Below are 16,055 nucleotides of genomic sequence, written 5' to 3' on the forward strand. Positions count from 1 at the left end.
GCACTATAGTAAGAAGCCCCGCCAGAATGAAACATAAGACTGAGACACATAAGACTCAACAAATATTCTCAGACAAGGCTTTGTCGTCCTGCCAAGGCCCTTCTCCCCACAAAAAAAGAAAGGAGAAATCCCTAAACCGCAAGAACGCACCGATCCCACGGGCCACGACGTGCCTCACCGCAGCGAGGGGTTAATAATGAGATTAGGGGCTCAGAAGAATGGAGCGGGCGGCGTGGAGAGGGCCGGAGGGGGCCAGCCCCCCAGGACTCTGAGCGCCTGTGTTCTCCTCCGCTCACACTGGACTGGGGGTGAACCGGGGGCACAATACCAGCGGCAGACACAGTTGTAGGAAAAATTACCACTTTTCACTTTTTCCTCCGCCGTGTTCACGGGTATTTAAATGAAGCTGAGGCAGGGGGTGAAGGGGGGGGGGGGGGGGGGGGCGGGGATGAATGAAAAAATTTTATTGTAGAAAATATTCTTTTTTTGGGGGGAGGTCGGTGTGAAAGGCTCCAGGGACAGGATCCACAAAAATCACAAAATCTGACAACTCTGATACATATTAACTAGAACATTAGTTCTTCACTCTCCCCCCAGAAAAAAAGGTGCTCAATACATATTAATAACTAAAAATCTAGGCAGCAAGGATTACTACTAAATTACTACTTCTCATTAGACTCAATATTATTAAAATGAAAATATAGCAAGACTGATTTCCTTTCCAAAGCACTGACCCTGCTTCATGGACAAGGGGAATTTAAAGATAAAAGAAGCTTCAATTTATATTTTGGCATACCGGTTCATACTTTACACAAAAAAACTAAGAGAAATGCATTTCAGCACAAAGCAAGCTTCTTCAACCACAGAAATGACCCAGAGAATTTCCACTTAGCCCAAATTCAAATTCAAATACACTTTGTATATCAACAGGGACACACTGATGTGAAGCACTATGAGTGTGAATAGCCCCCCCTTGTGGAGAGTCTTAAGCCTGCTAAACATGAGTGCGTGCTAATATTAGTCAGCATGGGCTGACTTTATTTAGGGCGGCCTGTAGCGTAGTGGTTAGGGTAAATGACTGGGACCTGCAAGGTCGGTGGTTCGATCCCCCACAATAAGATCCGCACAGCTGTTGGGCCCTTGAGCAAGGCCCTTAATCCTGCATTGCTCCAGGGGAGGTTTGTCTCCTGCTTAGTCTAATCAACTGCACGTCGCTCTGGATAAGAGCGTACGTACAGTAGGTCTGCCAAATGGCAATAATGTAATGTCATTTAAAAGACTATAGGAGATTGCATGGTAGCTAGTTAGTCAGTAGGGGTGCTTTTAGCTGTAGTTACACATAGGGCTGCGTGCAAGCAACTTAAGAGCCTGACCTCACAGTCACAACACTGTTTCACAGTCAAAACAGTGTAGTTTGTAAGTATTTGGACAGTGACACAATTTTTGTTTTTTGGCTCTTCACTACAGCGCATTGAATTTGAAATGAAGCAATAAATATGAGGTTAAAGTGCAGGGAGTCTGCTTTCATTTAAGGGTATTAACATCCATATCTGGTGCTTCTGTACACTTCTGAGTTAATCCAGCAGCTGCTGCCATCAGCAAGCATGTAATCAATAAGAATAAGTTGCAAGTGGCAGCCATACCACCCCATAGCACTACTACCACCATGTTTCACAGATGAGGTCGTATGCTTTGGATCATGAGCAGTTCCTCTCTTAATCCACACTTTTCCCTTTCTCTTTCTATCACTTTTATACAGGTTAATGCTCCTCTCATCAGTCCATAAGACTTCATTCCAGAACTCTACAGTTTTTTTATGTACTTTTCAGCAAACTTGATCATCCACTACAGTGGGCTTCTGCAGTCTGCTTGGTTGTTTGTTGTTGCTTACCAGTGTGTCATGCTTCTTGTTCCAAACAATTTACCAAACAGATGGTTTTGACACAGCCAATGTTTTGGCTAAGTCTTGGCCTATTCAGATTTTCCCACCCCACGATGGCCTGCTTACTGGCATCGACACTTCGTTTGTCTTCACTTTGCGAGGAAACACCTTTATACAGTATTGGAACTATTGACTTGCAATGAAACAGGTGGCTGAAGCACGTGTACTAGAGCCAGTGAGCTCTCAACAAGACCAGGAAATGAGCCTCAAAAATGAAGCCTGGATTCGGAGTTCCCCACCACAAAAGCCAGCAAGAGCCCCGTCCCCCTTCCACCAACCAACCACCGGACGGATAATGAATCATCTCGTTGTGCCCCCAAGGCGGTCCACTGACCGACAGAGGACCCAGGGTGTGTGAACCCCTCCAGTTCTGGGTGGGCCACAGTAATGGGGGTCAGTTGTGCCATCCTGTTTCTGCACGGCCCTCTGGGCGTTTCTGTTTAATGCTGATATTAGGAAGACAGCCCTTCTGATCTTAACTCCTTAAATGCAGTGTTCAGTGATGTCCCAGCAGAAGCCAGGGGTCAGAAACTACAGACAGTAGAAATTAGAATGAGAGAAAGAGGAGAGTGTGTGTGAGAGAGAGAGAGAGAGAGAGAGAGAGACAGACCTTTGAGGAACTCGATCTCCAGCACGTCGGGGGTGTTGGGCGAGTCCTCAGGGTTCTTGGTCATCAGATACAGGTCAGAGGGTCTGTGAGTCTGGAACACAAGAGTACTCTCAACACTTTCAAAAGCCCTTTTAACATAACATCGCAACATCATGATGAGAACAGGCCCACCACTTGGAAGTGCACCTACTGCTTAGTTGACCAAAAGGCCAGACAGTATCAAGCACCATATCAAACCTGCTCTTGAAAAGCCCCAGAGCTTCTGCATCCACTAAGGACATGACCTGGCGAGCCCTTCCACACAGTGGCCACTCTCTGTGACGAAACGATACTTCCGAACGTCCAAGAAGCAAAACGAAACAAGGCAGAACCACTTGGACAGCTTGCTCTAATGGGAGGATGCCACGCCACTCAATAACAACCCTTCGCCTCATAGGACCAGGAAATGTCACTCCGCTGTGGAAACTCCAGTCACAGTTGAACGAGGGCACAACAAAATTAGGCAACCAGAATTTGCCAAAAGTGTTCTGACCAACGGTATTGCTAGAGTTCTCAAGCACAATTTTAGCCCATTGCTTGTGGTGTTTATGTGGTCACAGTCCCGTCCCGTCTAAGGCATTCACCAATTCTCCAGATATGAGCGATACTGCGCGAACCACATTCCCAGACGTGTAGGGAAGCGGAGAGTTGCCTAACCTTAATACACCAGTTTCACGTTAACTATTGTTAACCAACTAACAAACCAAGAACCAAAGTACAAATTGTAAAAGCATATCCATCAGATGTAGTATTGTATTATAATTTGCATTGAAGGGCACTGGACAGGGCTGTGGGGGAATGAGGCCCCTGTCAGTCATGGTTGCTGCTGACACTTTGGCGACACGGTGTCACTGAGAGCCACATCCCTCCCAGCTCGCTGTACAATGGGGGGTCGGGGGGTCGGGGGGTCGGGGGGGGGGGGCAGCTGGGGAGCACTGCACCACCACAGCCCCCACACCCCCCCCCACCGCTCCCATGAAATCAGAAATTTCAGAGAGCGTTTCTGACGACAAGCCGATGTCTGTGTGGGGAAACTTTCTCAGGATTCCCGGGAAACATAAATAAAGGGAGGCTGACAAGGAGGGAGAGAGAGAGAGAGAGAGAGAGACAGAGAGAGAAAGATTGAGTTAGAGGAAGACAGAGAGAAAGACAGAGAGGTCTATAAGGCAAGTTTACTTGTTTCATGGCCTGAGGGTGAATCTCCTTGCTGTGTCACAGCCTTTAATATCTGACCTCTGACCACCCGGGGTGTTTTAAAAATAAAAATTAGACCCCATGAAACAAAAAATAATTTCACTGGCAAACCAGCCTTGACAGCCAGAAGCGGACTCATATTAGCTATTTCAAACGGATCTGGCAGATATTTAGCATTAGCATTAGCTTACCTTAGGGTTCTCCAGAATTCCTGCCTCATAGCTGCACAAAAAGGGAAACATGAAACACAACATGAAACACAATAAGGCAATGAAACCGATTGTCAATATTTAAAAACCAACACTTAAAACATGAATTAGTTAAGCAGCAACACTACGGTTGGTTTGGCTTCCAATAGCTTTGTAAGGGACAGTTTTGAAGACAGAGATTAAGCCTTGTCCTAGAATAGACTCTATGTATGGATAGGCTCCATACAAAACTCAGTTTAGTTCAGGACTAAGTGTAATATGTGTCTGTGAAATGGAACATTCAGCTAAGCCTAATCCTGTGCTCTGATCGCATAGGCTGTGTCCAGAGGCTAGGTGCTCTGTCTTTGTGTAGTCACATGGGTAAGGTGGCCCCGCCCCCTTGCCTACCTGATGTGCATGAGGTTGGCGTCCATGCTCCAGGGGGCTTTTGGGGACACGGGCACAGGGATCCCCTTTTCCTGCCAAGACAGAGAGACTCGTGGAGTGGAGGGGGGCGAGAGGTACACACGATAATCACGCAGTACCTGATCTGCGTAAAACACACATCCTGTTCATATTCACACCTGTCACTCCCTCTCCAGTGAGCGTCAGCCTGAACAGGCACAGACACAAGTCTTCAAGCACATTCATTTATTTATAACCTCTGTCTCTAAATAATTGTGTTAACTGAACAGTCGATATAGTCGTGAAAACACAGAGAGAAAGAGAAATCATGGAAAATTCCACCTTTCCATAACTGTTTAAGTAGCATGTTATTTGCAGGGCTTTGACTGCCCTCTAGTGGACAAAATCTAGATGTTTGGTTTCAGATCATTTGTTGCTTAGATTAGATTAGATGTTTTTATTTGATATGGACATTACAATAACACTGGAACTGTAGTATACAATTAAGCAAAATCATCTGATACGCTATATTTAAAGAATATAGTATCAACCAAGAGGTGGTTCTTAGAAACTGTTTTCATAAATATTAGACATTGACTGGATATATTACAAATACAAGGACAGATACAAAAAATAAAGGAATTGACTGAGATCCCACAAGATTTGGGACCAGTGCATGCCCACACTCCCACTCACACAGACAGACAGACAGACACACACACACACACACACACACACACACTCAGACAGACAGACACACACACACAAACACACACTCACTCACACAGACAGACAGACAGAGAGACACACACACACACACTCCCATTCACATAGACAGACAGACAGACAGACAGACACACACACACACACACAGACAGACACACACACACACACACTCCCATTCACAAAGACAGACACACACACACACTCCCATTCACATAGACAGACAGACACACACACACACACACTCAGACACACACACACACACACTCAGACACACACACATACACACACTCAGACACACACATACACACACACACTCACACACACACACACACACACACACACACACACACAGTCAGACACACACACTCAGACACACTCACACACACACACTAACACACACACACACACTCACTCACACTCAGACACACACTCACACTCACACACACTCACACACACTCGCAGCAAAAGTATTACCTGTGCATACTTCATCAGATCATCCCGCCCTTTGAAGCGACTGTAGAACTCAGGGATCCGCCAAGGAGCAATGACCTGGAAGTATAGAAAATAAAAATCATCTTCCTCATAATCTATGGCTCAGAAACATTGTTAAAAGTGTTAAAAGTATGGCTTAGAACTTTGGATCATAAACACAACGTCGCTTGGCATTACTTCTGATAAACAATCATCTTTCTAACGCTGAAGTTAAATAGGTTACAAAATAAAAGATGTTTAGCCTCACCCAGTGGGAATTCATATATGGAACATTATACAGCTATACAGTTACTGCAGGCTGTTATTTGAAGTATTACCAAACATTTCTTAACTCAAATAAATAGCATCTCTTAACTCTAGGACACAATATCTCTTAACTCTAGGACAAAATATCTCTTAACTCTCAGACATAACATCTCTTAACTCTAGGACATAACATCTCTTAACTCCAGGAAATAACATCTCTTAACTCCAGGACATAACGTCTCTTAACTCAAAGACATAGCACCTCTTAACTCTAGGACATAACATCTCTTAACTCTCAGACATAACATCTCTTAATTCTCGGACATAACATCTCTTAACTCTCAGACATAACATCTCTTAATTCTCGGACATAACATCTTTTAACTCAAAGACATAGCATCTCTTAACACGAGGTCATAACGTCTCTTACCTCAAGGACATAACATCTCTGAACTGTAGGACATAACATCTCTGAACTGAAGGACATAACATCTCTTTGCTCAATGACATACCTGCACTTCAGGGTAAAGGGCGTAACACGTGAGCTCAAATCGAATCTGATCGTTGCCCTGCAAGAGGTGAATAAGCAGTTAGGACAAAACATTTACACAAAATGAGAACCCTTGCCCTTTCAATATATAAAACCAAAGAAATCATTCCGAAAAAAACCAATGCTCACCATTTAAAATCATTCGAATCATCCTTTAATATTTGGCTCCACCCAGTGGGCATAGCAGAAACTACAACAATTGATTTCACCAAAGAAACAAGAAACACCAACATCCATCCATCCATCCATTATCTTAACCCGCTTATCCTGAACAGGGTCGCAGGGGGCTGGAGCCTATCCCAGCATACATTGGGCGAAAGGCAGGAATACACCCTGGACAGGTCGCCAGTCCATTACAGGGCACACACACCATTCACTCACACACTCATACCTACGGGCAATTTAGACTCTCCAATCAGCCTAACCTGCATGTCTTTGGACTGTGGGAGGAAACCGGAGTACCCGGAGGAAACCCACGCAGACACGGGAGAACATGCAAACTCCGCACAGAGAGGCCCCGGCCGACGGGGATTCGAACCCAGGACCTCCTTGCTGTGAGGCGGCAGTGCTACCCACTGCACCATCCGTGCCACCATAAACACCAACATGTATGACTTATATTTGGAATGTGTTCTGAGGGCAGCATTAGATGTGGTTCTACCAGGCGCCGAATGAAGATAGTGAGTAGGTGGGATCATTGTTACATTGTTACAAGACCATTGTAAATCCCTTCCTATCATTGAAAAAGGCTGAAAATGTTGACTCACCCTATGCCAGTGTTTATAGTCCTTAAATTTGGATTTCAAAGTGTATATTTGTCGGGCTGTCACTCTGTATCAAAACATTGTACAGCTGTACAACATTCAAGCTCATTGGTTGAAAATTGGTTCTAACTGCCACAGCCAATTGGTGGGGGCTTATTCTGATTGTTCGTGTAGCTGCCCGAATTGCACTCCAGACAAGCGATCACTGAAACTCTATATACTATTGCTTATTATCGAAGCGAAGGCTAGAAAACAATACCAGTTTTTTATCGGTAGCAACAAGCAAATTACGCAATATGAACATAGTAGCGATTGCATAAGTGTTGTGTTTCAAGTGGATATTTGTAAAGAAAACTTCAAAAAGACAAAACGTATAAATAGTGTTGTGCAGCACACTAAAGTGAACATTTCATAAATTCACCTGTTCGGCGAACAGTTACTACACTTTGTCACTGTTAACTTTCCAAAACAGTGCATGTTGTGGTTCGAGGGTGTTTGTTGCTGCAATTCCCCTTCTGTTTCACAAAATACCGCACTGAAATTCAAAGTAATTAACAAAATTATAGAACAAGATTACCTTCCCCTAAACCCCTGGAAAAATATAATATATTATACACTCAGTGAGCACTTTATTAGGTATTTATTAGACTTCTGCTGTTGTAGCCTATTCACTAGAGGTTTGATGTGTTGTGTGTTCAGAGATGCTCTTCTGCACACCACTGTTGTAATGCCTTACTGTCACGTTCCTGTCAGCTTTGACTAGTCTGGCTCTTCTCCTCTGACCGCCCTCATAACTAACACATTTTTGCCTGCAGAACTGCTGCTCACTGGCTGTTTTTTGTTTTTCGCACCATTCTCTGCAAACTCTAGAGACTGTTGAGCGTGAAAATCCCAAAAGATCAGATACTCAAACCACCCTGTCTGGCACCAACAATCATTCCACTGCCAAAGTCACTTGGATCAAATTTCTTCCCCATTCTGACAATTGGTCTGAAAAACAGCTGAACCTCTTGACCATGTCTGCATGCTTTTATGCATTTAGTTGCTGCCACGAGTGGCTGATTAAATATTTGCATTAACGAGCTGGTATACAGGTCTACCTAATAAAGTGCTCACTGAGTGTAGATTATTCTTCAAAGTGAGCGAAACAAAGACAAAAGGAAAGGAGCTGGTAAGCCTTGAACCCTGGGGCATGTTCAATCTGAAAACATTTTGCTAAGGTTTCTGTGTTGAACGATATGTTTTGTCACAACAGCATGCAAGAGTATGCAACAGGCTTTGAGATATGATTGTTACTGTTTGGTGGGTGTAGCCTGAATCAATAATGCCGTAGACCTATGATTTAAAGCCCGCAGAATGCCTTCTCAGCCAGGAGCAAACAGGATGATCAACGTGCCACCCTTTCTGTTTAAAAACGTTTCGCTACATTTGCATGAGAGACCATCACATTAACCACCAGACTACATCAGCAGGTGGAAGCCATTTTGGCGTGTTGGCGTGTTGAATACGGTTTGTGTGCGAATCGCCCTGATGCTTACAGCAACAGGCTTCACAGTATGGTTTCACTTCTAGCAAAGAATGGGCAGATTTTCAATTTGGTGGGGGAATTTCACCACTTTAGAGCTTGTAACAGGGACTGCAGATCTACTGTCTGAGAAGGCACTGATAACGATGTAAATGTCACCTGACTGGTTTTGGCGTAGCCACCATACCAACTGAAATTCAAAGTAATTAACAAAATTATAGGACAAGATTACCTTCCCCTAAACCCCTGGGAAAATATAATATATTATACACTCAGTGAGCACTTTATTATGTATTTATTAGACTTCTGCTGTTGTAGCCTACCCACTAGAGGTTTGATGCGCTGTGTGTTCAGAGATGCTCTTCTGCACACCACTGTTGTAATGCCTTACTGTCACGTTCCTGTCAGCTTTGACTAGTCTGGCTCTTCTCCTCTGACCGCCCTCATAACTAACACATTTTTGCCTGCAGAACTGCTGCTCACTGGCTGTTTTTTGTTTTTCGCACCATTCTCTGCAAACTCTAGAGACTGTTGAGCGTGAAAATCCCAAAAGATCAGATACTCAAACCACCCTGTCTGGCACCAACAATCATTCCACTGCCAAAGTCACTTGGATCAAATTTCTTCCCCATTCTGACAATTGGCCCGAACCTCTTGACCATGTCTGCATGCTTTTATGCATTTAGTTGCTGCCACGAGTGGCATGTTGAATACGGTTTGTGTGCGAATCACCCTGATGCTTACGGCAACAGGCTTCACAGTATGGTTTCACTTCTGGCAAAGAATGGGCAGATTTTCAATTTGGCTTGTGGTAGCATGTCTTTGACCCGTCACCAACTGTTTTAAAACCTTGCCTGAGCAGTTTTATTTCAGCTGGGAAGAGTGCTGTTGTGTAGTTCTGTGCCGCACCCATTAAAGGTTGCACCAGCTAATTTGAATTTAATCTCATCAGTGCAGGCTTCCAAGATTCAATCATCAAATATCATCAAAAAAACAAAAAAAACAGGTAATCTTATCTCAGGAGTGGTAAATAATATCCATGCTATAAGAGCTTGAGTTTACCATGAATTGCAGGGCAAAAGTTTTTTTTTGCCGCTTTTGATTATGTAATCCTGCTAGCCACAAACCAAAAACACGATCCAGTTTTGTAACATCCTGAATTGTGAAGAATGCCATAACACTCCAAAAGATTTTAAGGCAAATCCTTCCTTTCATGTGATCTCACTTCCAGTTTTTCACCATGTAACAGAGTAAGAATTATTACATACTCATCTGCATACTCAACTACAGTTGTTTGAGGTCATTAAGGGTTCGTAGTGCTAGATAAGAAGCCATCTTGGGAATCCTATATGTGAAGGTTAGGCAAAGTACTGCAATAGCTTTGTGTACACTGAAATATCAGAAGCAGCTTGCTGATACACCTTTCTTTCCAAGGTGGAAAAACAGAAAGCTACAGAAAATTCTTGCTTGCGGAAAAAGACTTGCGGTTAGACTTAGTATTGAACTGCAAGTCAGAAAACTTGTTTGTCAGATAAATGCAGTCAGTTTGCGTGCATTCTGTAAAGAACGTAGCGCTTTTTGAAGTACAGACTGTAATTCGGAGCGGTTATCTCCACAACATGTGCAGAGATTGGGCTGAAGAGCAGGGGGTCGTCTGACCTTCCCGGTGGCTCCATGGGAGACGAACTGCGCGCCCTCCTGGCGGGCGATCTGGACCTGCCGGCGGGCGATGCAGGGCCGGGCGAGGGAGCTGCCTAGCAGGTAGCGGTCCTCGTAAATGGCATTGGCCTGGACCGCGGGCCAGATGAACTGCTCCACAAACTCCGCCTGCAGGTCCTCAATGAACATCTGAGGACAGTCAAAAACGTGAGCGACCAGAACGGGGCAACCAGCTCATGGAGGATTTTACTTTAACACAGAGAATGGATCCTGTTGTTCAGAGCATCGCTAACATGTCGTATCGTGATCAGGTTATTTCATTACACCCATATCTCCAATCAGGCACGAGGAGAGTACTGTGGTGTTACCTTTGAGAGACGAGGTACACATGCAGATGCATGTAACTTCACATTACATTACATTAATGGCGTTTGGCAGATGCTCCTATCCAGAGCGACGTACAGTTGGTTAGACTAAGCAGGAGACAATCCTCCCCTGGAGCGATGCAGGGTTAAGGGCTGTCCCAGTCCTTAACCTTAACCACTACGCTACAGGCCGCCGCCCATCATCCATCAATGATATCTTAACTTTGACCCCACTACAGTCACGTCAGTGACTCTGGCAAGATGCCTGCACATATGCGTATAATAACCAAACCCCCTTCCATATAAGTGCCTGTTATACCAACCCTCCTGTCCCGGGGAAGGGGCATCTCACCCCAAACACTACTCCACCTCCAGCTCTCACCTTTTTGGCTCCAAGACTCTCCGCTTTCTTGCGGGCTGCTTCAAAATCCTCATCCTGTCCGATATTCGCCTGGGACAGACAAAATCAGGAAAAAAAAAAGCAGGAAAGAGGAAATCTTGCCTTGCATTATTAAAATGGCTTGGTTAAAATGGCAGCTACATGTATGCAATGATCTCTCTCAAAGCCATTCCTTGACTGTGGGTCATGGACAGAAACAGAGACAGTGGCCATGTCGGAAACTTACTTGCCTGCTATTGAGTATGCAAGTTGCATACAAGTTGGATACAACTTGTAGACTCAATAGTAGGAAATTAAGTTGTCTCCGATGCGGCCAGAGACTGGTGGGTGCTGATTTTCCACTCAGGCCGTACCCACTGTTGGGCACTCTGCTTCTCATTGGTTGACCACCCATGAGCACCCCACAGAGATGCCTGTTAATTGGCTCCCTGCTTGGCTGTCCCGCCTTGTACAAAAAGTGGATATCATGGTTACTAGAATAAACTACAGACTATTTCCACTACACATGGCATATAGGCCAAGTCAGTAAGGAATTCGGACTAACTACAGTAACAAGATACATTTTTTTACATGATATTAATGCCATTTGGCAGATGCTCCTATCCAGAGCAACATACAGTTGATTAGACTAAGCAGGAGACAATCCTCCCATGGAGCAATGCAGGGTGAAGGGCCTTGCTCAAGGGCCCAACGGCTGTGTGGACTAAGACCTCCTGTCTTATTGTGGGTTGACCGGGGATTGAACCACCGACCTTGCGGGTCCCGGTCATGCACCTGAACCACTACGCTACAGGCTGTTGCTTGTTGCTTGGCCACTGCTTTACATTTGGAAAATGAACAACCCAAAGTGTGTGAATTAACCAATGGCTGGTGCAGCTTTGTTTTCTTGGGGCCAATCAGAGTGCTGGACTCTAGACCTGAGAACAGCTCCCAGCAGCCTCAACAAGACACTGTGGATAATGTGTAATGTGTAAACCCGGAGATATAATCATTTCAAAAGAACATTGTTCCAGTGTCCTCTGGAAGAGAAGGAAAGGCCAAGGCTGTGGGCTCCATTGAGGGCTGTTGAGGTTAGGGTTGTTTGGCTATCTCCCAAGCTTTCCATGGGTCACTTCACTGCTAGTCATGATGTTCCACCGAACAGAGGGCTTAGCTTTCTGAGGAGCAGCTCTGACAGCATTTGTGCTTCGCATCAGCATGACTGCCTGCTTCCAGTCTTAGGAAAAGCCCCTCACCATTCTGAATAAGACTGTCTGTATTAACAGGGCTTTCTGGTTCTGACTTACACAACATTCCTGTCTAATATAGGACCTCATATACCCTGGGGGACAGTAATGGTTTTTTTTGGTCAGTCTTTACCCTCCTTTCTGTCTCTCTTGCCCATCTTTCAAAAAACAACACCCTGTGCAAACACCGGCGCTTGTCACGCTAGCCAGCAGCCGCCGACACTGCTCCAGTCAACTCCCCCCTTTATTTGGCGTCAGACAGGTGGAAATTCTGCCCCGTTAGCAGTTCTCCCCCCAAAAGGCATGACACGTGTGCAAGACCACGCTTAATCCCCCCACCCCCCAAATCCCCATCCCAAATACACACTGCAAACAGACACAGTCATCCCCAAGTTCACTCAGAATTGTTATCATTACGACTGATTTAAAATATATACAGTACTGTGCAAAAGTCTTAGGCACCTGTATAGCATTCTGTACAGATAAGATTCTTTCAAAAATAATTCAATGAAAGGTCCTAAATAAACATACGATACATTTTACATTACATTTGAGTAATTTGGCAGAATAGTTAAAAACTGAATCAAATCAATATTTTTTGTGACCACCCTTCAGCGTTAAAACTGCAAAACAGCCAACGCTGTCCTGCAGTTCTATAAGACAATCAGCAGGGAGGTTGTTCCAAGCATTCCAAGTTTTTCTGCAGACTCTGGATGGCTCCTTGCTTCTGGTATCAAACAGCCTTGATCAAGTTTATGTAAAAAGTAGTTAATTGCTTACAGTAATATGTTACTTTTAAAAATTAAATACAAAAATGTCTCTGTAAACTTAAATATTTTGGGAAATGAATATTCTGAAATCTCAAATGTGTTATTTTATACTAACACACACACAAAAAAAAACATATATATAATAAAGTCTAGGGTGCCTAAAACTTCTGCACAGTACTGTATATATAATATATATATATATATATATATATATATATATAAAATAAGAAGCTATATACACATCCTTGAATTCTATGGTGAAGGAGGCACTTTCAAAAGTTTTATATAAAACTTTTTTGTATTGAAAGTGCCTCCTTCACCATGAGATTTCAAGGATGTGTATATAGCTTCTTATTTTCTCAAAGTACAAGTGGACAGCTATAATATATGGCATTATTATTAAAACAAGGCATGGTGTATGATATATTAAAAGTACTCTATGGGAATGGGTCCCACATCAAATATTATTTTATTGGGACCCATGAGAAAAGGTTTAAGGACTAATGCAGTTAAAGGAAAAATTAATTAAGAAGCCAACATGTAGATGTTTTATCAACTGAAACTGGAGTGTATTGGTAGCAGAAGTACCATAATGCGTTTGGAGACCATCGTTTGGACCAGGGATGATCGTTAGTCATGGTCAGAGAACTGCTGGTTCTCCACCCTCCCTGTACCGGGGAGTCTGATGTGAAGACAGTCTGGCCAATCAGTAACACTAATTATTCAGCTAATTACCTGGATTTGAGGTCCAGATTTGATGATTGCTTGTTCAGACCAACATTCCGAAAACAATCACAAGCATATCGAGCAGACTACCAATGTTGCACCTGTAAGAAAGTGCCCTGTCACATACCAGGTAAGTGATGACATCATAGCCCTGTTCCTGGAGCCACACCAGAATACAGGAGGTGTCCAGCCCCCCGCTGTATGCCAGAACCACGGTCCCTTTTGACATGACGTAAGCCAATGGCAGTCCAACAAGCCACACGGGATCTTACAGCCTGTAAGGGAATACAGATAATATTCCACAACTTACAATACAAATACAAAACTTACCCCCCCCCCCCGAGGTATACAATGTTTTGGTTGAGTGTCGGTCAGTCACCTGTATATTTTGAAACCAGAATTTAATGACTATAAACACAGGCATAGGGTGAGTCAACATGTGAGCCTTTTACAATGATAGGAAGGGATTTACAATTGTCTCGTAACAATGCTTTAACACAAAAATCTTACAATAACACAGGGTGTTGCTGTGATAAAATTTCTATAGCTTTTACGTCCAGGAGTGAGTTATTGTTTTTTTATACAAAACAATGTTACCAGACATAATAATATAGATATTATAGACACAATTCAATCAAAACAGCTTTTTTATTAAGTTTCTTTACAAGAAAAAATTACAAGAAAGTAGTTCCCGTAAAGTAGTAATAGCATGAGCAATGAGCATGAGCAAACAACAGTATATGCCTTTTTATGTTCCACAATCCACAGAGTTCCCACGTTTCGGTAACCATAGGCTCTCGCACTTCTGGCTGCGTATTGACACAAGTCTCTCTCGCAAATCAAGACCCACATTTCCGATTCACGTTTAAGCGGAGGCAGTATCTCTGCGCCCCTGCTTGCAAATTCTGGGCAACATTTGATGGAAGGTGGCTAACGGGCATCTTTTCATTTTGACTTGAATGACTGCTTCGCCGCGGAGTGAAGAAATAGAACTGTGAACAAGCATTAGAACGCGCATTGGTGTATGTTATCACTGCTATGAACCAATCACATTGCGAGATTTGATCTTGTCGGTGAATTGTTTAACAATTAGCCTATATAATTTGCTGTTGCGGTATGAACACAATATAGCCTATCTTGTTCCCTGCAAATATTGCCACACAACCCGGGACGCACATGTATATACTGGCAGACTGGTGAATAATATATATAGGCCTACAACCAATACTAGGAAAACACTTACGATGAACTTTGTGACTGCAAGAGTTTTTCGTGGCCAAACCTGGACTGTTCGCTTTTCACTCCGTAACAGGCTCCTTCTTGCAAAAGTGCAGCACAGTTTCCCAGAAAGGTGATGATATATGAACGAACGAGATTTTAAGGAGTGGTCAAGGCAGGACTGCGAGCCAATCAAATGGCGAGATCCATTTTCGGAAAGGGGGCGTGATGTTGCGCATGCCGGAATGTTTTTTTCAAAATTCAAAAGTCGGACTCGGTGTCGTAGAACGACATTATTTTCCATTACCAGTAGTGAGCGTGATATCGTTCTGTTCATTCACCTTGCAACGATATTTCCCATGATCTGCGAGCAAGCGTGGACGCAGACACACACTAACCACTGCCTCTACAGCAACATGGTCCAGAAAGTTTCTGGCAGAAACTACTGTCGAGGACCCGGCCCTAGGCCCCCCTGATGAGAGATTGACGGGGGATGGGTTAGAAAGGAATGCATTGTTAACCCCTCGCACACGCCATCGAGGTGGTAGTAAGAACGCCCGTAAGAAGAAAAATATGTGGTTCAGAGAATGAGCAGCCATACTTGTCAGTAGAGGAGTCTGAAGTCGGGGGACTTAGATTTAGGGTTTTAAGGAGCAAGGTTAAAGTTCTGACTGAGAATACCCCAACCCTACAGGGGAGGGGCACAATGCCCGGCTAAAGAAAAACAAAAATAAGGAAAACGGAAGGGATGTCAATACCGAAAGAAAATTAATGATTAATGATTTACACTCAGCTATTGGCTGGATGTCCTTTGTAGATCCCTTAAGGCGCCACAAAAAGGGGCACCTGAAGAGGGTGTTGGGATGGTGGCAGGCTTTAACGTCTGGCTTGCATGAAATCAAAGTTTGGAGGAAGTCAAGGAGAGATTATGAAACTGACACAGACACCAGTGATGAATAGGTTCATTAAAAACAACATAAGGGCTAGTGTTTTTCCACTCATATATTAAG

General features: G+C 43.8%; 1 protein-coding gene across 1 annotated transcript in view; it reads right to left on the bottom strand.

Annotated features, from left to right (window-relative positions):
* ass1 (argininosuccinate synthase 1) overlaps window positions 1-15,208 on the bottom strand; it is a 25,379-nt gene extending 10,171 nt beyond the window's left edge. The window contains exons 1-10 of the mRNA XM_061262063.1: window positions 15,071-15,208; window positions 13,955-14,102; window positions 11,088-11,156; window positions 10,341-10,529; window positions 6,355-6,411; window positions 5,579-5,653; window positions 4,382-4,452; window positions 3,977-4,007; window positions 2,553-2,643; window positions 230-302 (exon numbers count right to left, since the gene is read on the bottom strand). Coding sequence (XP_061118047.1) covers window positions 230-302; window positions 2,553-2,643; window positions 3,977-4,007; window positions 4,382-4,452; window positions 5,579-5,653; window positions 6,355-6,411; window positions 10,341-10,529; window positions 11,088-11,156; window positions 13,955-14,056 — 758 coding nt within the window. The 5' untranslated portion in view covers window positions 14,057-14,102; window positions 15,071-15,208. The remainder of the gene's footprint in view (window positions 1-229; window positions 303-2,552; window positions 2,644-3,976; window positions 4,008-4,381; window positions 4,453-5,578; window positions 5,654-6,354; window positions 6,412-10,340; window positions 10,530-11,087; window positions 11,157-13,954; window positions 14,103-15,070) is intronic.
* Between the last annotated feature and the right edge of the window lie 847 nt (window positions 15,209-16,055).

Source organism: Conger conger, chromosome 12, assembly GCF_963514075.1.
Source record: "Conger conger chromosome 12, fConCon1.1, whole genome shotgun sequence".
Classification (NCBI taxonomy): Eukaryota; Metazoa; Chordata; class Actinopteri; order Anguilliformes; family Congridae; genus Conger; species Conger conger.